The sequence below is a fragment of the Pinus tabuliformis genome, chromosome 4_2 (assembly GCF_031772625.1).
Source record: "Pinus tabuliformis cultivar Carrire ecotype Pingquan chromosome 4_2, CPIR1, whole genome shotgun sequence".
Taxonomy (NCBI): Eukaryota; Viridiplantae; Streptophyta; class Pinopsida; order Pinales; family Pinaceae; genus Pinus; species Pinus tabuliformis.
In genome coordinates this window covers 73,479,303-73,506,064 of record NC_142304.1, presented here as the reverse complement: position 1 = coordinate 73,506,064, position 26,762 = coordinate 73,479,303, and the positions used below count along the sequence as shown (strand labels likewise).

General features: G+C 39.6%; 1 protein-coding gene across 2 annotated transcripts in view; it reads left to right on the top strand.

The window, feature by feature from the left end:
• The window catches only part of LOC149168288 (uncharacterized), a 304,781-nt gene that overhangs the window by 152,658 nt on the left and 125,361 nt on the right, over positions 1-26,762 (top strand). For both annotated transcript variants that reach the window (XM_089428217.1, XM_089428216.1), the window contains exon 5: positions 18,139-18,184. In XM_089428217.1, the coding sequence (XP_089284343.1) occupies positions 18,139-18,184 (46 nt within the window). The remainder of the gene's footprint in view (positions 1-18,138; positions 18,185-26,762) is intronic.

Genomic DNA, 26,762 nt, shown 5'->3' with positions numbered 1-26,762 from the left:
CTAGCCATTTGTACTTGAACTTGGAGGAGATATTCCACATGTTTCTGCCCTTGATCGTGGAGACATAAACTATATAATTTATAAGTGTAATTGTTTACATCAATGACACAAACCTATCACCTAACCTAGAGCTCTTCAATGGGAGCTACTACAAACAAATTTTGAGCATGAAACCCATGACTCAAATTTACGAAATATTTTGCTACATGCAATTTACATCATTTACATTTGAATGTGTCATTATAAAGACCGAACCTAGTTACACTTTCTTCAACAAGAGGATGCGAAGCTTGTCAACTATTCACTGGGAAGCAGAAGTTAGCCTTTTTGCCTCTTCATCCTGTGGTCGTGGAGGCTCCCTTTCAACATTGGGGGCTAGATTTTATAGGGAAATTTAATGAAAATTCGAGTAATGGCTACTCATGGATTATAACTGCCACTGATTATTTTACTAAATGGGTAGAGGTCATCCCTACAAAACACGCCACCGACAAAGTAGCGATAGATTTTCTTGAAGATAAGATTATCACTGGATGTGTCCCTACCAAGATTACTACCGACAATGCCAAGGCTTTTAGCTCTGCTGAATTCTCATCGTTTTGCTTTAAGTATAACATTGTTTTATCCCATTCAACAAACTACTATCCTCAAGGTAATGGCTTAGCGGAGTCTAGTAATAAGAATTTGATAACCATAATCAAGAATATAGTAGGGGATATCAAACAGGCACGGGATAGTAAAATTAAATATGCTTTTTGGGCCGATAGGATTACAAAGAACAATTCTACTGGGAAGAGTCCCGTTGAGTTAGTTTATGGCTTGGATGTTACCCTTCCTATGCATTTGAGGCTACCAACTTACCAATCGCTACAAAGTTTTACATCTAATAAAGATGCTGTGGAATGTAGGATTGACCAAATTGTAGAATTGGATGAAACCATAAGAAGAGCCTTTGAGCATTGTTGTAAAAATCAATCTAAGGTAAAAAGAAATTTTGATAAATCATCTAGGAATAGAATGTTTTCTAACAATGATATGGTTTTGCTATGGGATCATAGGAATGAAAAGCCAGGTAATCATGGTAAGTTTGACATTTTGTGGCTGGGACCATACATTATCAGGGAAGTAGCTGGACACAATTCCTAACATTTGAGCACATTGGATGGAGAACCACTCGAGGTACCTGTGAATGACCAATTGCTCAAATTGTTCTACAAAGAAAATATTTGATGCCATGGGGCATCTTTTTGTATCATATTTCTAACCTTATCCCGTGTCATTTTTGTTTAATTAGTTTCATTTCATGAATAAATTGTCATTTATGCTCTTGGAATAAATTTCCCTTTCTTCATTTCTATACTTTATTTCATTTGATGATATTTTGAATATATACTGCTGATATATGTCTATTGTCGATGGATGCAGATTCCAAGTTCTTGCACACTGTCACTTCATATCTAGCATGCATCCCCATATGGAGCCAAATGTTGACCATTGGAGTGGCACCTGATGATTAAATAAAAGACTCCATGCCCAAGGATGATCCAAAGGAACTTGTACCATAAGATATCATCAGTCAACAAAGTTTTTTTAACTCTACTTTTATCTTCTCATCATCTTTCTTGTACCCAGATTCCACATGCTACGGGGAATTGTAATAAGTGATACTAGTAATGATGAGTTTTTTGAGTCTGTAACAGGCCTAAGATGTTGGGAATCGATCAACAAAAGAGTAGACCTTGGAGTGTTTTTTTTATTTGGTTAATTATCCCTTCTTTTTCAGAGGCAGATAATTTTCTGGGTTTTTTTCACTCACTTTTTACCCCAAAGATGGAGTAACGGTTTGAAGGTTGAGCCCCTAACACATCTTAGTGTCCAGATTCAATGTATATTACCATACTAGATCACACAAAAAAATTCGTAGAATTTGGCTAGGTCTAAGTAGGATTTTTTTAATAATTAAAAATTCCCCGCAAAACGAGATTTTTTAATTATTTTCTATGTAATGATGTAAATAAATGGTCTTAGGAAATGTTTGGAGCATATGACTACTCGAAATTCATCCTTAGAGGCCCGATATTATCCTAGGACCCACTTTGGGGGTTAAAAATCGACTTCTAGTCCCTCAAAAGTTGATTTTCCTAATGCTAATGGCAAAAATAGGAAGAAATAAAAAAAAAAATTATTGGAAAAAATAATTATTTTTTCCAAAGTCAGAAAAGAGTCAAAGAGTGACATGGAAGTTCATAGGTGAAGGTCAAAGGTGATGTGGCAACTATGTGATGCCCACCACATAAAGCACAAGCCAAAGTCAAAGTTCCAAGTGGGAAGTCAAATGGAAGTCAAAAGTACCACGTTGGTTGCATGAAATTTCACATATGGCTAAAAGTTCACCTTCGATAAAATTCAAATATTATGAATTAAAATTCGATGGGGCATAGTCTACATCTAAACTTTAATAAAACAGGTGGAGATTGGACCCCACTTCACACATGTAAGCTATGTAGGAGGAAATCCAAACAACAATACGCACATGCCCATTCAAACTTCCAAGCATGAAGTCCATGCTGCCATGTGACTGGTCAAAGGTTGATAAATTGAGTTTTTATTAAAGTTTATTTCCACGTTGTTTGCACATGTTACGCTGGCAGTCTCCACTCGTACATTTCTGCTCCACGCAGTCACTCCAAGCAACACTTCAACAACATGTTGGAATCAATTTCACGTGGGAATTAAACTCCACTTGTCTCAACTTATAATTAGCTTATACACACAGTCAACGCATGGACAAATTTACACGTGTTTGGAGGACTGTCGGTACGTGGGGCAACGTTGATCTAATGGTTCATATGTTTGCTTTAACAACTCGTTGAGTGGGATATTTCTCCTACTTAGTCTAGCAGTTGTCTCATGAAAATAATGCACATATCAGTCGAGGGAACTCGTTGCCACTTCACAGTAGTCTACAAAAGTATGAACAACAATTTGTCGGTTCAAATTGCAAGGTGTCACAACATGGTTTTTGATTAGAAATTCATTGGGAAGGCATTGGAGTTTACAACAACTAACTAAGGAGTTGTCTCCCTATTCCACCAAAATTCATACACATGGTAGCAGTGAGGATGTACGTACAACCAGGAGGAAGGAACATGCACAACCATTTATTCACAAATTTGAGTGGTTGTTATTTCCAGATTTGGTGGAGGATTTGTCTCCAATTTACTTTAGTTTCATCACACTTGTTACACAACTTCTCCACAGGGATCTATGCTCAGCCAGAGAGGCGATTTTCACTACTACACTCAGAGATTCATTGAACACTTGGTCAAATATCATAGCCACTATGAAAATTCGAATTTCCTTTGGATCATCATCAGCATGCCACTTGCCATTTCTCATCTTCGTTGGGATCTCAGTCATGTGGCCACTTGGAAACTTAGTTTATCATTGGGATTATCTCCATTGCTACACTTGTCATGTCATCTTTCATTTGGATTGACTCCCATAGTTCTATTTAAATGAACCTTTGGCTGTCATATTGTATCTTTAGAACGAGCTATTGGGCTTATGGAGGCTCTACTGGATTTTGTATTCATTTTCATATAATAAAGAGACTTTGGGGTACTATTGTGTTGGTGTTCTCCTTCCATTCCTTAAGGTGATGTTATTTCAATTGTTGTGCTTTACATTCTACATGTATGTTGGATTATGCTAGTTATCATTTTGCCACTTGTTTGGATTAACATATGCAAGCTATCTTGTATGGTTTTTGGGTTAGAGACATACTCTAGGAAGATGAGCACTAGAATATTTTTGGTGAAATCTCTAGTCTTCTCCTCCATTGTATAATCTAATCTTTTTATGATTGCTGGCTGTTGATTTGGGGTAGCATCGGATGTGCTCTAGCCACGAAATTTGGTGGAGAGATTGGGGCACATGAGAACTCCAATACCCAGAAAGGAGAAAGGGTTTGGGCAGATTCTAAACAGTTCAGGAGATATTAAAATAATTAATATTTTTAATGGAGTACCTAAGTCTAAACTTAGGGAAAATAAAATATTAATGTGGATTAATATGAAACTGTGCTAGAATGTTCCAAAAGACATGGATCAAGCCAGATCTAATCTTAGCCGTTGATTAGGGACTTAATCTCGGCCGTTGATATGTCAACAGGAAAAGTATAAGAGGAGGCTTGAGGGTCACTTGGAGAATACACCAGATTGATCAGTCATTCTATTCTCTAGAGTGGGGTTTGCTAAGAGAGATAGAATCAGTGATCGGGAGATCAACTGAGGGGCATTGAGTACAGAGACAAAGAGGCAGAGATAGTGTCAAGATAATAGCAGAGCAACCAGCGAGAGAGACGCAGGAGTAGCCAGTGCTCACGCAGGGCCACGCAGATGCAGCTAAGTGCTGCTCAGAGCACTAGAGGGGCCAGCGTAGCTGACGCAGAGGCTCAGAGAGCTGACGCAGGGCCTCCTGGGGTTGAGGTAGGCTAAGGTAGGCTGACACAGTGCCAACGTTGGGCTAGGAGAGGCTGATGTAGTCCAGATTGGGCAAACGTTGGGGTTTCTGGGGCAGATTGGTGCTGAGTAGCTGTCGGAAGGATTATCCAGGGTTTCAGCTAGTAGATTTGTCAGAAACCAAGAGGTATTACTGCTAAGGAAATTCTCTGTTGTGTAGGCCAATTTCGGCACCCAGATTGTACTCTGATATTGCTTAATAAGAAAACCCTCAGATAGCTGCACCGGTTTTCCCACATTAGGTTTTTCCGGGGACATTAGTCCAAAATTAATGGTGTCATGTGGTGTGCTTGTTCTTGTTTCTTTTAGTTGCTGATCTGTAATATGTTGAGCATGCACTGGTGTTTATTTTCAATATTTACTTTGTAAATAACTTGTTAAGGAAAAATAACAAGTAGGTAGGAATAAATCAGAAAAAGTGCACGAAGGATTTCTAACTAAGTAAACATAGAAACTTCAACACTGAAATCTTTTTCCAAGTGTGTAGAGATATTTAGATTTGGTTGAAGGATTTACTTGGGCATGGGGTGACTCTCAAATAGATGAATTAACTCCCAAGATCCAGAATAGAAGGACCCAATCAGTTTGCCTCAAGGATCTCATCAAACGATTTTGAAAGAGGGAGTTTCCTTTCCTCTAGCCTACTACGATCACATAAATTTAAATTAATTTTTTTTTTTATCATATTGTGCTTTCAAGGATTTTATTTGCTACCTATTGCATGGTTTTAACTAGACAAGTATGGAGTTCTACTTGCATGTCTTGATCTAGTTCTTGTACACTAATTGTAGATTATCATTTTGACTCTTTCATGTCATCTTTCCACTCATTTTGGATTTGTTTTGCAGCCCCTTTTGAGCGGATTTGAGACGAAAATTCAAGTAGGTCGTGAGTATTTGAGGCATCATTTGTCGAAAGGCCGAGTTCTACTTTGAGAGCAGCATCCTTCTCTCACTAGGCTGTGGGCTAGAGGAGGCTTAGCCTCTCTCCTTAGCGTTGAATACAACTCTCTTTGTGGTTGATTTGATTGCTGCAAATTTGTTTCTTGTATTTTCAGATTTTGTCAAAGACTCTCTTGTAGTTGTTACTTGAAGAGATCTAGCCCTTGGAAGTGGCATGTTGTAAAAGACTCATTTGGTTTCCTTGGGAAGTCTTCTTAAAAGGCTTTTCTTTTCTCTCTTTGTGACCAATCTCTAATAAAAAAAATATTTTTTCTTGTGAGGGAGCTTAGGATTTTTCCTATGGTATCCTTTCTCCCCATTTAGAGGGGGGATCATTGCTTGTGGGTGGACTAATCTTGTAGTTTAGTTACTCCAATTTTCTTTGTTAATCTCATTGCTAAGCTCATTCGTGCGTGAATAGTTTCTTAACATAACACTCACATCCATTTTCATTTTAGCATACATTTGAGATTAATTTATGTTTTCTATTTCCATTTCTTGAATACTTGTATTGGGCAATCTACTACAACACATGCAATTTTTCTTTTGATGCAAGCAAGTATTTTATATTTACTGGGCAAGCTTAAACTAGTTTAATTTATCCATCTACTTTGGTTTCACAAGTCTCTTGAGCACATTGCTTTATCATTGTCAATTTATATTATGTGGCATTATCATTATTGTTGGGTCTTTCTTGTGTCACTCCATTGAAGCAATTTGGCATTGATTTCATTTACTTGCAAAGCAACATATTTGGAACTTGTGGAGCTACATTGAGCTAATTGTTTCACTTTCCCTTTCCATTGAAAGATATTGGTATTGTTTATTTGAGCATTGTCTTTTATTTTGAGCACTAATATCAATACTTTCTTGGAAGCAATAACACTCACTCATGCATTTCATCTAGGCATTTTAGTATAAGAAGGCTTCCAAGCTAGGCCCCAAGCCTCACTAAAATTAACCTCCAAGCATAAGCTTGGTTGATAGAAAGTATAGGGAAAAAGACTTTCTTGGAAAGTTCTTCCATCTGGTATGAAGTAAGGTAAAAGCGTGTGACCCTGAAGTTATGAAGTTGGCTTGTGCCCTTGTAGGAACTGTTGTTTTCCTATACCAATAGGAGTCATAATTTTTGAATGGTTAAGATCAAATCTGTAATATGCACATACCTTTGCTTTCTGCAAATGTTTTCCATATTAAAAAAAATAAAAAAAATAAAAAAATAAAAAAAGGGTATGTCCTAAAAGAAAAATCAAAGGACAAAAAGAATAAAAAAGGTCAAAAAAGATGAGAAAAATGAACCCCAAGAAAGAAAAAAGACCATGAAGGTGTGCAAGTCAAAATGCCACTATTATTTACTTTTGATACAGAATAAAAGATTGTGCAGCTTGTTACCTTTGCCACAATCCATGGATGGTCAAAATGTATAAACTTGGCTATTTTATGTTTTCAATTTTATGCTTAGAGATAGAGAATAAAATCTAACCAAATAGTTTAATCTTGGCATATAAGTAGATAGTTAGAGTAAATAAAAGGAGCTCAACTGTTTAATCTGAGCCCTTGGATGTAATAAGGTTAGACTTAGATAGATTACTTTTGTAAAAGAAAAGAAAAGTTTTGATAAAGAGTTTTCCAACTTAAGTGCACCCTAATAAAGGGAAGTAAAAATGGTAGGATTAGTAGATGGGTAAGTAGAATAATGGTTGCAGAATTGTGATGATTGATTAGATAAGATCATATTATTCACCTTTATCATCAAAGTTCTAAGTGTGGATGAAAATTGAGTATTTATCAAAATACACAAATTCAATTGATTAACCCCCCTCATTCATTACATTTTTCACTTAACTAATTTCCAAGAAAAGTCTTAAGGTACCTAAAATCTTAAGTTAAAGGGGCTCAGAGCATTTCTCTGACTATTGGAGGGACCAGACCCTCGACTCAATAACTTATAGATCCTAAGTACTAAAAGTCTCCTCATGAACATTCACACTCTTCAAATTCACTCATATTCCCAAATAAATCCCTTCCCTTATGAAAAACATCAATTTCCTAGGGAAACTCACTTTCCCCTAATAAACCCCTTTCTCTAAAGGTAAAAACCTTAGAAAAGTGATCACCCCCCATGGGAAAACCCCTTATCCTCACAAAACCCAAAAGAACACTTGAGGCCTAAGTATAATGTGTTATGTCAAATAACAAACAAATAAACTAAATGCACTATACTTAGCGCTTTATTCATTTATACTAATTTTTACCTTTATATATATTAAATCCCGAAAAAACAATAAAAACCCTTCCCATATAGTTATAAATAAAAACCCCTATATTAATATCCCGCCCCTAAAGTTTGAAACATAAATTTTATTAATATCATGACATGATTAATGGGTTAATTAATCAATCAATGATTAAGTAATAACGAAAACCCCGCCAATGAAATTGCCCCCGACGCCCTAACCACACCATAATCCCTGATAAACTTAATCCTGCCACTCTTAAACCTCCGCCGGGCCCCTCCATTAAACCTCATGTCAAAACTCCACCCCGATCACCGTACGATCAAGCCCCATTTGATCCGACAGTTGACGATCATATCGGGCGACCTCCGAAGGTCGAACTTTACTCGCCCGATATGGGTGGTTTCAATTTGGACCCCAATGCTACATGTCACTCGATAAATGGCATCGAGCAACCTTCCCCTGAAACCACCCCTGTCCAAAAGCGGTGCGACCCAAACCCACTTACCACCTCCTGCTAGACGACAAAACGTCTCATCCCCCGCTTAATGCCAAACGTACCTTTCCCCGTGTACCCGCCAAATTGGTTGACTTTACAAATAAAACTAAAAAAACTCATTTTTTTTGTTTACTTGTGGAAAACGCTCAGACGTCCATGCAACTGGCAACCCACGTTCAACCGTCAACCTGTCGAAGCTACTGAACGTCCAGTCCATTCTTCAGCCACGTATGCCTCCTGCAAACTGTGCACAGTCGCCCATCAACCCGTTCAGAGCCAAAACTAGGTATTTATCCGAATCACTGAGAAACCCTGTCTCATTCATAAAAACTCTTACTCAATTGCTTAAATTATTAAGTAATTAAGTGGAAAAATTGCCCAACAACCCCAAACTACTCTGAATTGAACCAATTTGCCCCCAGCTTACCTGAAAACCCTTTTCCTCATTCTTGAATCCACAAGAACCAAGGATGGCTGCTCCAGTTGCACTGAATGTCCTACTAATTACTACTCCCCACCGGGACTTAAACCATCTCCCTTTGGCAGGCAAAAACTTTCAAATGAAAGACACCTTTGTCCATGAATCCCCACTGAAGTTATACTGCAGATACAGGGACCAGTGCTTAAACCATGTAGACAAAATAGGTCGTTGGGAATCATGTTTGCCCAAGTACCAATTCCCTAGAGTTCATATCTTCCCTGAAATTGTCCACTATTGCCTTATGAACTATACCCCTAGCTAAAGAGCAGTGATGACTCCTGACCATACTGTATTATTCACCATCACTGCTTTATCCATCAATGAAATACTGCAGTTGCAACCGGGCCAAAACCTGACCCCCATTTCTGTTGGGGACCTGCTTGACAGATTCCCTACACTCACCTCCATCAAACTTGCTCAAGTATTCCAAACTTTCATTGTGGAAGAGAAATACATTCCAAAGGACCCTCCCCCATATATGTGGACCATATTCTCTAAACTTGGCGGAGACATCATAGCAATGATATCTAGTGTGTTTGGCCAGATTACCAGTGAGTTTGTTGATGAGATTATTATAGCCTTCATGTCCATTTACACTCCTGGACAACCCCTTGCCATCATGTTTGATTATGCCAAGTTCATTGCAGATAAAATGCATGATCAATTCATGAGAATGGACAATGAAAGAGTATTCAAGTACTCATCAATTTATATCATCTTTTCCTGTACTATCAAGCTGATAAATTCTCCTTTACACTTCAAAAGCTTGATACCAGAGGAAACCCTAGATCAGTAGTTTTCTGGACCTCATTAATCCACCAATATGACTCTCCGTATACTTATACAGATTTCATAGATCTTTTTGTGCACCCAGTGACAACCATGTTGTTAGGAAGTCCTCCCCTAGGATCAGTGCAGATATAAGGAGGGTCCTACAACTGTCCAAACAATACAGAGTGGGATATTGGTACTTGTACCAAAATCACACTGAAATCAGGATATATGGCTGTGAGTTAGCACCATACAAACTACCAAGATACCTCCCCATGAGATTGTTTGCTCTGGAGTACTACAGGCAAATAATTAATTCAGATGAGGTACATTTTGTAAAGGCTAAGAAGAAATCTCAACGCAGAATAAAAGACCATCTTGGCCCCTTTATATGCAACAGTAGAGAAGCTCGATGAGAAGCAGCAGAAATCCTTCAAAGGCTCAAACTGAAACAAAGCTTCATATGGAGATATGACCCTTTTGATTTCATCTGCAATAGGAGGCAAAAGAACAAATTGTCTCCCTATATCCACCACAAGATTCCTGGTATAGAACAATATGCAAATCAACTAGAATGGGTGGAGAACACTTTAGTAGACAGAGATAGCACAGAAGTTGTTGTTGATAATGTGTTGATTGATCTAGAAAGGAGACTTGATGAAGATTCTTTTGTACAGGTGCCAGGGGAATCCCTGTCTCATAGGGAAACACAGGAACACAATGAGCAACAAGCATAAGAAGGACCTCAAGAGCAAGAAGAATCAAAGCAACCAGACATATCAGAAGAGTTGGCTCAGCCAGAACACATCATAAGTACTCCTATTATACAGACTCCTCTAAATGAGGAGAAGAATCCCAAAAGAGATAGGGAGGAGGCCACTCCTTCTAGCAGACCTGTTGCACAGACTTATGTCAAAAGGCAAAGGTTAAATCATTTTTTAGAACAAGAGTTTACAGAGAAAACAGTTGGAACCACTGGTACAGAAAGGGCAGAGAGTAGACAAGGCACTCCCTCTGGAGGAACACAAGAACCTTCCACTACACAGGCTCAAACGCTGGAAAGACAACAGAGCGTGGAAGTATCTTCATTCAAGGCTCCAACTAGCCAGGACCAAGACATTAGAGAGAAATACAAAGAGATAAAGGCCAGAAATGAAGGTTGAAGGCTCAGAGCTACGCACAATACCTTAAAATGGCTCCAACTAATCAAACAAGGCTAATGTCAGCCTTTGATGTAAAAGAAGGTAAGATGCAAATGAATTTCATGAAGCCTACCGTACAGCAGCCCAGGTCTATAGTAGATTACTTGAAGGACATACACCCTATCGACCAAATAGAATTGCAGAAACAAATCGGAGAAATGGTCTATTCCACATTGACCAGCAAGGCCATTGCAGCACATCAGCTACAAAATTTGCCGAATAATATATCAGCGCAATTCCAACTTGAAAAGGCCTCTTCACAGGCCAAGGATACTAGGATAAAGTCCTTAGAGGACTTAATTATAGAGTTGGGGCATGATCCCAAGGATGTAAAGGCTGCAGAAAAGCTAATTAAAAAGAAAAATGATGATATGGCTGCTTTGAAAAAATAGCTCAAAATCCCTCATCTACATCATCCACAAACAACTGAAGTACTAGAAACCCAGAAGGAACAGGGGGAGCTTATGGACCTAGTCCTTAAGCTAAATGATCAATTAAAGGAAACAAAGAAAGATCTAGATAATTTGATTCAGTCTAAACAGAGTGAGTTGGCCACCGCTCCATAGACTGTCATTCCTATAGTCTCTACAGCAGTGCCCTCTACATTGGCTGCTTCCTTAGCACCAACAGTTCCACCAGCTACAGCCATGCTAGTCACAGGTACATCTACAAGTGCAGGTACATCTATAGAGAAGACAACTGAATTAGTAAAAGCCATGGAGGAAATGACCATCCAGGCTACAGAGCTTAAAAGGCTTAGAGAAAAAGTGTCAAGTTTGGAAACTGACTACAAACTTGCACAAATACAACAGAAAGAAGAAGCTCAGAAGAGTCAAAGAATGGGTGAAAGGATAAAAATCCTTGAAAAGGACTTAACATTGCAACAGCCACTAGGAGATATAAAGGAGATGCTCTGGGCCAACATCATTGACTCTGTCAATGATGTTTGGCCATCAATTCAAGTAATTTTTGAGTAGACTGAACTGGTGAAAGTGGCCACCGAAGCAATCCAAAAGACAAAAGAAGAGCTAGGAGACAAGCCTAAAGAGGCCAACCAACTGATAACACTTTTGGACAGCAAAAACAGGTATCAACTGGATGAACTGGGCATCGAAGATAGGACAAGGACCATCATAGAAATCAAGAAAATTCTTACTAAAAGGAACCTTATGCTTAATCTTGAGAAGAAATGCCAAAGCATCCAAGCTGATATTGACAGATTCATGACAAAGTTTGATATTTTGAGAGAAAAAGGCCTCCCATGGTCATCCATGACAAGCTTATGACCCAAGAGGGCTATGTTGAAAGACTAATCAAGTTGGCCAGCAACCAAGCTAGTACTTTAGGGGTAAAAGCTCTGCCCACAGGAAAGGTATTGTATGATAATTTGGAAAATCAGTTTTTCCTAGAGCATGAGGTAAAGCACCTGTTTGTCAACAAGCCAAATTTTGCCAAGTACACCGAAGCTGATGAGACATTTAGAAAGATGTTAAATATGAAATTACCTGAAGGTGAATGGTGGATAAAATTAACAGATTTACTATAAAGTTGTTGTAGTAAATCCATATGGCAGCTAGGTAAAACAACTGGAATAGGGTCAAAGTGTAGCAAGTAAAGAGTATCCGTAGGTTTAACACATAAAGTGGTTCCAGCACACAAATATCAAGCAACTGAAAGAGCCAAATCCGAATTACAATAGCCAGCACAATCACAATAAAAGGGACAGCAAGAAGCAGTTTTCCATCTGTCTCTATCTTCATGCTTGAAGATATTTTTGATTTCCTAGAATAATTCTCAAACTGTTATGAGATATTTTGTAACATTTTTTTGTATAAATACTTAACATTTCGAAGTAATTAGGGTGGACTGAAAGACATTTTTGTAGACATTTCATATCAAGTTAAGGAGCTATTGTAATCAAGACTGGACTGGCTTGCTGGATCATGGAATAAAGTTAAAGACATTTCACAGGATTCTTGTGCACAGTGGAAATCAAATAAGTATTGTCTCTTCATGTTTATCACTGTTTTCTCTTCATGTTTATAAATATTCATATGTTTCTCTATGAAATCTGAATGGTAAACAAGGAATAATATTTCAGAATTAGCTTTAATGCTCTTTGTCTTGACTGTTTACTTTCTCATTGTTTTCTACTAAACTATCTTAGTCCGGGAATTCTTAATTTCTCCCTTACTTCCATAGTTCCCCCCCTTAGGTCCATAGTAAAGGATTCTTAGTTGCCCTTTGCTACTGATCTCCTTCTGTTCCTCATCTTGATCCCGGTTTAAGGATTCTTCATTGCCCTTTTACCTTGGTTAGGACTACCTCATCCATTTGAACTTGCAGATTTGCTTTTTGTTGTGCTAGCCTGCCCTGTGAACTCCTCCTTTAGTAATTGATCTAATCCAGTTAAGCCACTCTTTGATTGACTCCATAGCCCAATGGCCTGAAGACTTGTTCTGCCCATCTGTTCCCATAAGTCCACCACCCAATCAAAATCAAAATCTCATGAGCACTAAGAACTAGCCTGAAATCCCACCCAAAACAAAGTTAAATTATAAAGAGAGAGCCCTCTCTGGACTTAGGTTGGCTAGAACCCGAGTCTAAAAGATTAGGTTTGTGGTTACCTCGGATTATTCCTTCTTTTTATAACTTCTAGGGAAGACTTCTGAGTGATAACAGGAATGAAGGCACACGCTGGCTCGTAAGACTCAAGGGACGGGTATTGTTAATGACACCTCCGTGTCCTCACCCCCTCTTTCTTACAGTCACCCCAATTTTTACCCTTTGGTAAGAGCTCAAGAGGAGAACTTCTCATTTAGATTAGACATTTTAGATTAAAAATAACCAAGACTAATTGCATTCAAATCTAGTATAGGTGCATCTCATGCTAATACATCTTATGATTTCACTTGCAATTTCCCTTTTACTTGTCATTATTGAATGTTTTATGTTGCCAAGCATTGTTTCATCTTCCTTTTGCAAGTAGAACACTAATTGATTTTCCTTTTGCAAGATATCTCTATATGTTTTGATTTAGGCATTGATTAAAATTTAAAAACATTTTATATCTTGTATCAATTATCGTGCTAACATCTTTGTCTCCATTTCAAGATTGCTTTGCTTTCAATTTTTGAAGCATTCTACTTTTGCTTTGAGCAAATATATCTTTCGTTCCTGTTGAGCAATTTATCTTAAGGCACTGGTTTTAAGGTTTTAATATGTTAATGATTTTTATTGCTCATATCATATTTTGCTTTTAATTCTTCAAAGTAATTCACTTTCACTTTAATATCTCTTTTAGAACCTCACATTTCCTTTATCTTAGTTTTCAACTATAGGTACCACCCCCCATAGCTAACCTAAGAGATAGCTTAAATGGAGGGAGAGGGGATTTAGTGTGACAACCCTTTCTCTTAGTTCCCTGCCACCAACCACACCTTGTGGGGTTGAAGGCTTTTCTCACTGACTTGTAGGTAGGTGTAGGCGGCAAAGTCAACACGTTTCATAAAAAAAAACCACAATAAGGTGATGTCATGATCTAGGGATCTTCTCTCTTATCAAAAAGGTGCAAAAGACACCTCTAAAGGTGTACAAAATCAACAAGTATACCATCTTCATCATCAAGTGGACTCTTCTCACCAAGACATCCCATCAAGGGTGGAAACGTCATCACTCTAGGGCCTGCAAGGATGACGTTATAGAGCTAAGGAACAATGTCATCATCAACGAAGATGTACCAACCCCTACAATGGTATCCCAATGCATCATCATCATCAAATCGACTCATCCACAGGACAATACCCATAAAGAGATACAATGCTATCTTGGGGGCATCCTGTAGTGTCTTGGTGTACATCATCTTTATACGCAACATCTTAGCTAAATTGGACAACGTGCAGGTAGGAGAGGAGGTCATTAAGAAGATTGTTGAATCATCTCAGATCCTAATGCTCCTAAAAAATGGGCAACATCTTGTCTCCAAATGCTTTGGTGGAGTTCTAGGTGGGTTGGACGTCCTCTCTAAAGTGTTGAAGAATCATGGTATGGTCCCTGAAGGGATGGTCATCTGTACTTGGTGAAAGCACCTACATAGCTCATGGAATAAAGTGAGATTTTCATCAAGAGTACTTCAAGCCAAAAGTGTATTAAAACGAGCCACATTTAATGAAAAAGACATCAAAGTATATCACACAAGCCTCATCTTCAAATGTATTTTTCGCTTAAGACTTGTAAATAAGTTACCTCCCTTAAATATGGAAAGATTATCATTGTGCCCTATTAGGTGCTTCCAACAACAAGGGGAGGAACAGTTCCTAGGCCAACCCATCAATCAAAAGGTGCAAGTGAAAGGCGATATCATTGGGGGTTTACTGCATGGAAGATGCCACTATGGTATGTTAACTATGCAATCATTATCTTGGATTTTTATGATGTGAGGAGGGAGCAATCATGGGACATGAGCTACCCCTTTCCTCAACCTATTTTTATCATCCCTATTTTGTCCCTTTTGCTTTATTGTTTTTTTTTTCTTTCTTTCAAAGCAATAGCTTCGGTTACAAGCTCTATTTTCATATTATACCCTTGTAAAGTTGAGGCGGTTTGTTGCTTATTGAGGTTGGCACAATTGAGGTTCCTTTAATTTAGATAGATTATGATAAACCGAGATTTGGGTGAGGTATAATGAGCGGGGTAGATGTCATGTCCCTTCCCAAATAAATTTGTAATAGGTTTTGGTCTCTCCACAATTTTGCATAAATTTTGATAAGGAAAGGAGCCCAAGCAATTTTGACTTAGGAACTTAGGAGAAAGGAAGGCTAAATTAGACTGCTAGTGGAAGGTGGGGGCCACCCACATGGGAAAACTCACTTGGGCAATTCAAATTGCCGTGGAGGGGAATCAAATGGCTTGGAGAGGGGCCCACATGGGGGAAAGAAAGGCCCACGAAGATATGAGGAAGAGCTCCACAATTGAGGTATTCATTTGCACATCGAATTTACTTGTGTTGCTCAAGTTGCTTAGCCGAGTTACCTGGCTGTTTAGCGTTGAGTTTCTCAGGTGGGAGACTCAACCTTTCCTTCAGGGGACTTCGAGTGCCACCCTAGGAAGGCATTTCACACTACCTTGAGGAGAACCAGAGGAGATTTGTGGCCATACCACTCAGCCTTTGAACTAGCAGAGCGTATTCTTGGAACATACAGAAAGGGAAACACACAGAGGTGATTGGGAGTTCATCCGGGCAGCACTTGCCGAGAAAGTTTGGAGAGTTGGAGTACAACAGAGGATCAACCTTTGGGAGGAGTTTGGGAGCAGGAGGTTGCTGCATTTGGGCAGCTCGATTTATAGCTTTTGTGGACTACGCAGAGGGCCATTCTGGGGCTCACGTGGGAGTTGGTGGAGAGAGCTACGGAGCTGGGGTCAGTTGAGAGAAGGGAGGAAAGCCATAGGGGATAACATCTCAGTGTTTGGGGCAGATTTGGAGGGCTTTCCCAGCCAATTCCAGACAGGCCGAGATTGCCAGTGTGAGGAGGAGGACATGGTCCTTGGAGGTCGATTTTCAGGGGTCTGAACTAGGCCAAACCCTTCCTGGGTTTTGGTGGGTTTTTGTTGAGGAGCCGGGAGCTGAAGTTGCAGAATTTTCTGAGCATAGGAAGCAGGGTTTCCAGCACATCCTTTCTAGCAGGCAACACAGTTTTCTAGGCAGCATAGATCACCTCTGGAGCAGCAGTTGGGCAGCTCTAGGATCATCATTTGCTCACCTGGGTTTTGTCACACTTTTCCTTGGAGACAAGCCCAGGTTTGTTTATTTCTGTATGTTGGTTTGTCTATTTGCTTTGTGTATCACTGAATTTCCTAGTTAGGAACATTACAGTAGAGCTTAGGTTAGGATTTTGTCCACATACTTTCATCTTGATCCAACCAATATTTTGCATTTTATCATTTGTGGCTACATGTTTTTTCTCTTTTTTCTACTGCATCAACCTCTTAGGGTCAAGTTTCCAAGCCCCTACTCAAGGACGAGATACACAGGGAACCAATAATAGGGGCAGAAAGCAATCAACCAGAAGAAGGAACATGGAACAAGGAAAGGGTAGAAAGTGGTAATTATGGGTTACCATGGACATGCAATATCAATCAGTACCTCCTATTCGTGCCCTTCATAGACAGTCAAAGAAAATCCCTCAAGGAGGGTCACACAGTACACTAGACTAGGGCCAAGTGATAACCAAGGGGAACCAATGTACAATCAGAAGTGTTCAATCATCCAATTTAACCCATGGTCCACACTAGAATGCCTTTAACCATTAAATGAAATCACTTGAATACAAAATGGTTAGTGTGCCTCATAATAGAAGACCCACCTTCATTGGCTGAATTGGCTAGATGAAATATATTAGTGATTGGAGAGTGGTTGAGAAGGATCTGAGATTGGCAATTTGTGGATCATGGTGGGGCTGCTAGTTGTCAAGCTGGATCAAAAGGGGGAAAGTTTCCCCTGGGGGTTACCCACAGGTTGGTGGGTAACATGGCCAAAAGCTAAAATTAGTGGAAGTATCATTGAAGGGGCTCTGATACCAATGTAATGTAATGAACAATAGTTCATGTATGGAGAAATATCCAAGACAAGAAAGATAACATAAAAGAATCCATATAGGATTAATAATTATATAATTGATAATGATGGAATGAGATGACACAATAAACCCTCTGATGGTTTACTTGTATACACTGATTAGTTTTGAAGGTGAAGCATTGTGTCCCTTGGGTTATAATTATTATTATTTTTGTGTTTTATATTTGTTATAGAGGAGGTGGTCCATCTAGAGTTACAGGACTGCCTGCGGCATGGGAATACTGGATATGATCATCACACACAGTGGTTGGGTAGCTTGCATTCATGCTAAACCATAATGATAAGTTTATTGTCTCATGTATTTCAGGTGCAGGAAGGTGGTTTGTAACTACCCAGCCACTCAAGATTTTGCATTTTGTCCCTATTGAATAACTCCCCATCTTTTTGCTCGAAAAGAATATTCTTGGTCTGCTTTGTCAATTTTTATAATATAAAATTAATTCAGCAGTTACTTTCTTGGAGTCTAATGGAATATATTGCATAGAGACTGTCCCAGTATAAATAGTTTGTCATGGTTTTCATTCTTGTAAATTCTGGAGGTCATAGAAATTCTTTTTTCTCAGTGCTTTCATTTTCCATCACCATGATGCAGGTTGCTAGAAAACCAGAACTGCAGAAATTGATGTCTTTTTGATATTATATGTCATATTCTTGTAATTAGTTAGTTCATATTGTTAATTAGTTATCTAGTAGTGTGTTTATTCATTCGACAGCATCTAACATGATGCAAAATTAGCATAGGAGCAAATGCCAAAAACATTCTGAGGAGTGTCTAGATAAAGGAGGTAAAATATAAATATGAGAGTCGCTGAAAGGTTCTTACCTGGTACTATTTTGTTTGTTTGTACAGATCGGAGGCTCCAAAACATTGGAAAGTCAAAACAAGCGATTTTCTGGTAAATACTCTTTATGATATTGTTTTATCATCCTTCTTTCTGTTTTCTTCATATAGAGAAAGATTCAATGTTGACAGCCTCGAGACCCAAGAGTCTATGGTACGTAGATTAATGCAAGTTAAATTTATGTCTTTACTGCCAATTAGAATGTTTGTGGAAAGCACCTCTTATCTAATTCTGAACTTAAAATAAATTTATTTTAGAAGAGAAAATGTAATGAATTTTATATTATAAAATTGACAACAGAAAATAAGTAAGATTAGCAAATCATTGTAGTTAGAAATTTCATTCTTTTTGACAAAATGCCACTAATATTACTAGATAAAGTACAAAACATAAAACAGCTCACATTTATCTAAAGGATAACGGGAAGTTCCTTAAGCTGAGATTGATTAATCCGAAATGATCAAAACAAAACCAAAGGTCGTGAGACTTAGCATCTACAAGTGCAGTTTGACAATTAATGAAGGTTAGAATGTAAAAGACAATACAAGTTCTGAAGAATAAATGAAAGAAAGTGCAAAAAATAATTCAATGTAAAAGAAAAAGGAAATAGAAAAGAAAAAGAGAGAGCAATGCGAAATGAAAGGTCTGTTGATTTGTGGTAGCATCGGATGTGCTCTAGCCATGAAAATTGGTGGAGAGGCTAAGGCACGTAAGATCTCCAAGACCCAGAAATGGTTTGGGGAAATTCCACCCAGTTGGAGAAATATTAAAATAATTAATATTTTTAATGGGGTTCCTAAGTCTAAACTTACGAAAATTAAAATATTAATGGGTATTGATATAAAACTGGGTGAGAATGTTCTAAATAACATGGATCAAGCCAAATCTAATCTTATCCGTTGATTAGGGACTTAATCTTGGCTGTTGAAGACTCAACGGGAAAAGTATAAGAGGAGGCTTGAGGGTTAGTTGGAAATACACCAAATTGATCAATCAGTTTGATTTTCGGGAGTGGGGTTCGCTGAGAGAATCGAACCAGTGATCTGTTGCAGCGAGGGGCAGTTCGGCACGAGGCCGAGAATACATAGCAGAAAGGCAGAGATAGTGCTAGAGAGACAACGCAGAGCCTGGAGAGGCTGACGCAGAGGCAGCTGGGAGCTGGGAGATAGCCTTGAAATTTGGAGGAGAGGCTAAGGCACATGAGATCTCCAAGACCCAAAAATCGTTTTGAAAAATTTCATCCTAATGAGGAGTTATTAAAATAATTAATATTTTTAATGGGTTCCTAGCCTAAACTTTGGAAAATAAAAATATTAATGGGTATTAATAAAGATAAGGATGAGAAGCTTCTAAGGGACAAGGATCAAGTCTTTTTAATCTTAGCCGTTGATTAGGGACTTAATCTCTGTCGTTGATTCATCAACAAGAAAAGTATAAGAGAAGACTTGAGGGTCATTTGGAGACACACCAACAGATGCTCAATATCTCAAGGAAATTTGATTCTCAAGGAAGAGGAGATCGATTTCAGAGGGAGTTACAGGGTGGAGGAAGAGGAGGGCTTCAATAGAGGTAGTGATCGAGGAGGAGGTGACGCAGGGGTAATGGTAGACAGCGCAGAAAGAGAGACCTATGCAGGCTGACACTGAGGGACGCAGAGTCACTCAGAGCCACGTTGGGTCAATCAGAGTGATGCATGGGTGATGCAGAAGTGGGAGCAGGGTCTCAAAGGGAAAGTCTTAGGCATTTTCTTTCAGTTTCTCTATAAAATCATTCCTTGTAAAAGAAATTGATGTTGAAGATTAATAAAACCCTCATCTGCTGCACTGGTTTTCCCGCATTGGGTTTTCCGGGGACAATTGTCCAAAAATAATTGTGTCGATGTGATTGATTCTTGTGCATGTTTTTTTTTCTTTGGGTGATTGTGTGATAATTGCAGTAGAATTTATTTTAATATTTGCTTAAGGAATTTCGTAAATAACTTACTGAAAATAATAAGTAGGTGAAATAAATCAGTTGCTGTAGTGATAGAATTTCAGTTTAGAAATTTTCACATGGTATGAGAGCAGAGATCCGACAACTGTAAAGGAAAATCGATTATGGGTCAAGAGCATGATGCAAAGGCATCCAGTCAAGGGGAATTGCGCAGATTTTCAGAAGAATGCACTAGGGACAAATATTCAATGTTAGCTTCCATATTGGAAGAAGAAGTTGCTTGCCTTGCAAGATCTTCCTCCTCGAAGGTTTGGTATATAGACAGTGGAGCTTCCTAGCATATGATAGGAATCAGAGAATGTTTTTCAAATTATCAGGAAGAGAGAATGAATTTTCAGATTACCATGGGGAATAAGGCAAAGTGTACTCCAGTAGGAAGAGGTACCATAGTTTTTCAACCGAAGCTGGAGAGCGACTTCGGGCAACCAGTGTGCTGCATGTGCCGAGATTGGGGATGAACTTACTTTCCGTATCTCAATTTCAAAACAAGGGTTATGTCGTTTTCTTCATTAAGGAGAAAATATATGTCAAACACCCAAGTTGGAAAAAGAAGGCTCAGATTGGAATCAGAAGTAACAGGTTGTACAAGTTACAACTAGAATCACCAATGGCACTGATAGGCAGTAATGGAGACAAAGATTTGAATGGGCTATGGCACAGGAGGATGGGACACTTACACCATGGGGTTGTAAGAATTCTCAGGAAAATAGTATCGGGAGTTCGAGAACTAAGTAATGAACGAGATGATGTATGCAAAGGGTGTGCTCTGGGCAAGTATACCAAAGCTGCATTTTCTAGAAGTAACAATAGGGCGAAGAGTGTGCTAGGATTGATATACTCAAACATCTACAGATCGATGTCCACAAAAGCTCTTAGTGGTGCCGAGTACTTCGTCACCTTCATCGATGAGCATTCGAGGAAGACTTGGATCTACTTTCTGAAAACCAAGGATGAGGTTTTTGGTTGATTCAAAGAGTTCAAGGCTCTAGTGGAGAATCTGACGGGAAAGAAGATAGAAGTGTTGCACTTGGACAATGTTGGAGAGTATGTTGACAAGGACTTCATCTTCGATTTTTGCGCTAAGGGAGGCATCAGAAGAGAGTGGACAGCTCCCTACAATCCGGAGCAGAATGGAGTAGCAGAAAGGAAAAATAGGACTATTGTGGAAGCAGCTAGGGCAATGTTGTATGATCAGGATATGCCTAAATTTCTGTGGGCAGAAGCATGCAACATGGCAGTTCATGTCTAGAACAACACTCCTCACAGGGCATTGGGGAAAATCACTCCGGAGAAGGTCTTCATTAGGAAGACACCTGAAGTTAGTCATTTCAGGAGATTTGGGAGTTTAGCATATTGTCGTATACCTGAAGAGAAGAGAAAGAAATTAGATCAAACTGCTGAGAAATGATATCTTGTGGGATATAGCGAGAATGTTAAGGCATATAGAGTCTATCTTCCAGGGAGTAGGAAGGTAGTAGTTCGACGGGATGTAAAGTTCATGGAGGATAGAGCTTTCAGAAAATCCTGAGAAATGCCTTCCGAGGAGCAGTCGAAACTGAAACCACTTCAACCAGCGGAAACTGGTACCAAAAATCCTCCTGAAGACAAGGCTTCAGAACAGGAGGAATCTCAGGAAGAAGAGGAGTTGATAGATGTACCTACTACCAGTGGAAGAACGAGCCGGGAACTCCGACAGATTCTACGGGATGCAGAAGACTTCATTGGTGCACCCAGGAATAGTAAAAGGGAGCGAAGACAACCAGACAGATACCAGGCCTTAGTAGCTCAGGTTGGGGAACCTTCTAGTTTTGAGGAGGTCGTTCAGCATTAGCCTTTAGGTATGTGTAGATGCTATGGTGGAGGAATACAACTCTATAATGATCAATGATGTTTGGGAAGTGGTACCTAGGCCTTAGGACAAAGCAGTGGTAGGTTCGAGATGGATCTACAAGGTCAAATACGCTGCAGACGGCAGTGTGGAGAAATACATAGCCAAGTTCGTGGCTAAGGGGTATGCTCAGAAGGAAGGGATAAACTATGAAGAAACCTTCGCCCCAGTAGCCATGTATACTTCTATTAGGACCGTGATATCTCTTGCAGCGCAGGTGGTGTGGGAGATCCATCAGATGGATGTTAAGACAACATTCTTGAACGAGGTAATAGAAGAGGAAGTATACATCAAACAACTAGAAGGTTTTGAGACACATGAGAAGAAATCTCATGTATACAGATTAAAGAAAGCCTTGTATGGGCTGAAACAGGCACCTAGGGCATCGTACTGTCGAATTGATGGCTACTTGTAGAAGATGGGGTTCGTTAAGAGTGACACAGACCCTAATCTCTACTATCTGGTTGTAGAGAATGAGCCTCTAATCCTAGTGTTATATGTGGATGATCTATTCCTGACAGGATCATGCAAGCTCATCAAAGACTCCAAGAAGAACCTAGCCACAAAATTCGACATGAAGGATTTGGGACAAATGGATTATTTTTTGGAGTCGAAAGTTCGGCAGCAGAAGGGTGAGATCTTCCTAGGACAAGGGAGATATGCTACAAAAATCTTGAAGAGATTCAGGATGCAGGACTGTAGACCTATGGCTACTCCAATGATCACCAACTGGAAGAAGATTGATGCATCAGAAGATAAAGATGTTGATCCCACCTTGTACAGGTAGCTCATAGGGTCCCTGATGTATCTGGTCAATACCAGGCCAAACATTTGTTATGCTGTCAACACCCTCAGTCAGTTCATGGTAGAACCTAAGAGGGCGCACTGGGCAACAACCAAACATGTTCTCAGGTATATACAAGGAACAGTCGAGCATGGACTATTGTACACTAGAGGCAATGACATTAGGCTGAGTGGGTTCACTGATGCAGATTGGGCTGGAAGTTCAGTAGATCGAAAAAGTACAACTAGGTACTGTTCCAGCATTGGATCAGGAATGACCTCCTGGTGCAGTAGGACACAAAAATCTGTGGATCTGAGCTCAGCTGAAGGCTGAAGCAGAATATATGGCTGCTAGCACATCTTCTTGTGAATCCATATGGCTTAGGGAATTGCTTTTGAATCTATTCAGGAGAAGGATGGAAGCGACTAGGATCATGTGTGATAATCAGAGTTGCATCAAGCTCTCTGAGAATCCAGTTTTTCATGATCGGTTGAAGCACATTGATATCAGGTGTCACTTTGTCAGAGATTGTGTCCAACGAGGGATGGTACAGTTGAGATACACTCCTACAGGAGAACAGGTTGTCGACATCCTCAGCAAGGCTCTAGGAAGAAAAAAGTTTGTTCATTTCAGGGAGAAGATGGGGATGGTAAAGAATCCATTTCAATAATGGATAAGTATCAGAAGTTGCAGTGCAGCAGTTAGCAGTGGCAGTGCTATGGGCAGCATGATGCAGCAGGTTGAGAGGGAGTTGCAGTACAGGAGCAACAGTGACAGTGGCAGTGTCATGGGCAGTAGTACAGGAAGCAACAGTGCAGGGGATGTGAGGCAGCAAGCCAAGCATCAACACAGGTACTGATGCGGAAGATCAGTGTGATGTTTCTATAGTGAAACATTGCTAGAGCACATTCCTTGCTAAGAGGGAGTGTTGATTTTTGGTAGCATCGGATGTGCTCTAGCCTTGAAATTTGGAGGAGAGGCTAAGGCACATGAGATCTCCAAGACCCAGAAATCGTTTTGAGAAATTCCATCCAGATGAGGAGTTATTAAAATAATTAATATTTTTAATGGGTTCCTAAGTCTAAACTTAGGAAAATAAAAATATTAATGGGTATTAATAAAGATAAGGGTGAGAAGCTTCTAAGAGACGAGGATCAAGTATGTTTTAATCTTAGCCATTGATTAGGGACTTAATCTTGGCCGTTGATTCATCAACAGGAAAGTATAAGAGAAGACTTGAGGGCCATTTGGAGACACACTGGCAGATACTCAGTATCTCAAGGAAATTTGATTCTCAAGGAAGAGGAGATCGATTTCAAAGGGAGTTGCAAGGTGGAGGAAGAGGAGGGCTTCAACAGCAAGTAGTGATCGAGGAAGAGGTGACGCGGGGGCAGTAGAAGACAATGTAGAAAGAGAGACACAGTCCAGAGGAGAGACACAGGGCCTACGCAAGCTGACACTGAGGGACACAGAGTCACTTCAGAGTGATGCATGGGTGATGCAGAAGTGGGATCAGGGTCTCCAAAGTGTCAGATGGTCTCAGAGGGAAAGTCTTAGGTGTTTTCTTTCAGTTTCTCTGTAAAACCATTCCTTGTAAAAACAATTGTTGTTGATGATTAATAAAGCCCTCATTTGCAACACCGGTTTTCTCGCATTGGGTTTTTCCGGAGACAATTGTCACAAAATAACTGTGTCGATGTGATTGATTCTTGTGCATGTATTTTTTTCTCTGGGTAATTGTGTGATAACTGTAGTAGAATTTATTATAATATTTGTTGAAGGAATTTTGTAAATAACTTCTTGAGAATAATAAGTAAGGTGAAATAAATCAATTGCTGCAGTGATGGAATTTCAGTTTAGAATTTTTCACACTCAGCTTTTATTATAAAATATAAACTGGGGTTATATGCACATACAACCAAAATCGTTGAGATGGGAAGTTGGCCTCCAAGATAATCTGTTGCACTGCCATGCTGGCCCTCCAAACTGATCTAAACTGCACTGTTAAGCTCTCTTGTGAATTCTATATGAATTAACCAACGGAGGTGGGTATTCGCCCAACCTCACTGAATCACCCGAGTGTTTTCGTCCTAGGGCTATTACTAAAGTAGAGAACCAGGTTCTCAAGCCTCTCCACAAGAAGAAAACACAAATCCAAGATGTCTCCAAATGACCATCTCCTCTTATTTTATAGATCTGATGGATAGAACTCCACACCTCTAGAAGCATCTTATTGTATTATTTTATTAATATTCTAGAAGCTCTTCCATTGACTTTATCTTAAGTGACCTTTTAATTTTATTTTATTTCACTTAAGTCACTTTTGGCCCATTTCCTCCAATTAATTATTTTTTCTTAATTAAATGACTAATTAAAGTCATTTTTAATCAAGGAAAATGGTAAATCACCCACCATACTCTCTCTGACCACCAGAAATCACTTCTCAGCATCCCATCCTGTAGATCTTCTCATTCCGGTTCCAACGAGCTATTACACTAAGGTGTTATGTCAAATATTCCTCTCGGAACGCCATCTTCAGCGTAATTAATTAAGTTATGCCCAATAATAACCCCATTTTACAGGAATTATCAGAAAGTCATGGAACCAAAAACAAGATGTGTGGAACTGCTCATGATGATGAATATGCCAAGCGAATGCCATTAGACCCCATAAAAACTCCTCAAAACTCCATCGGGACCCCTGATGACATAAACCTGCTCCACTGACCTAGCCATCACCTGCCCTGGAAATCCACCCTGGCTGTACTATGGAGAAAAATAAAAATGGGGACATTACAAACACATTGAAACTCTAGGAGGGCTACCACCTAACATTGCTGCATGTCACTTTTGCTGCATGTACACGGGCTGATCCAATTTTCTCTCTAGGCTGGTCAATTCTCGAGGTCCAATCTGTCAAGCTAGCGATCACTTTTGTCCATAAAAGTGCCACACCTTCAACACTAATCTTCACCCAACCTTCAGCTCTTCTTCATCACTTCAAGATAGCTTGTCTAGGGCTACTTTGAGTAGCCAACACGCTATCCTCCACCAGACCAATGGAACCCAATTCTTCACTGCGAGATCTGCTCCAATGAAGGCTCCTGATCACCCAATCAAACCTCAAACTTGGCTCCCACAGGCTGCTCAACAATCTAAATCTGATCCAAAATTGGTCAAATCTTTGACCCAACACCTACAAGAATGTCATCATAAACATACTCCAGCTCATTGTTCAAGGTCTGCTCCAAACGTTGCAAACTAGGCATGTTTAGGGCATCATCATAGTCCCTTTTACAACCTTTACATCTGCCCAAATTTGCATCTAAGGATTACGACTGTCCTTCAATGAGAGGCTGTCCCTCCACGCTGCAAGTTTTGCACAGTTTCAAGCCCTTAACACAAACTTGCCCTCCCTTTATTACAACGACACCCTACAAGACCTCTAAACAGGCCTGCGACAACCTCTTTTGAGGATTGTCACACCCTCAACAAGCCCTCAAACATCCTTCCCCTGCCTCGACCCTCTAGAACAGTACCTTGGCCCTCCAAATAACAACTTTGGTTACCTGAAAGTGGCCCTAAAAAAGACCCTTCTCTCCTACGCAGGTCACTTCCTCTTGTTGCGGCCAAAACAAGGATATGTCCTCCTCAACGAGCTCTTTTCTTGTGTTGTGTTGAACAAAATAGATGCCTAAAGTGTCCTCTAACACCTTCTATTTATAAACCAATAGAAGGGATCCTCCAATGTCATTCTTGGGCTGTCCAACTTGTCAAGAGGCTTATTTGACACATGTCGACCTTGACACTTAGGGTGCAACCCCACTCATGACCTTCAAAAATTCATATCTCCATTTCTACAACTCGAAATCGGATGATTCTTGTTGCACTAGAGTCGTCTCGCCGAGAGCTATCATCCTCATCCATCACATGTCCAAATGTGTTCATGGTTTTGGCCCAAAATCCGAT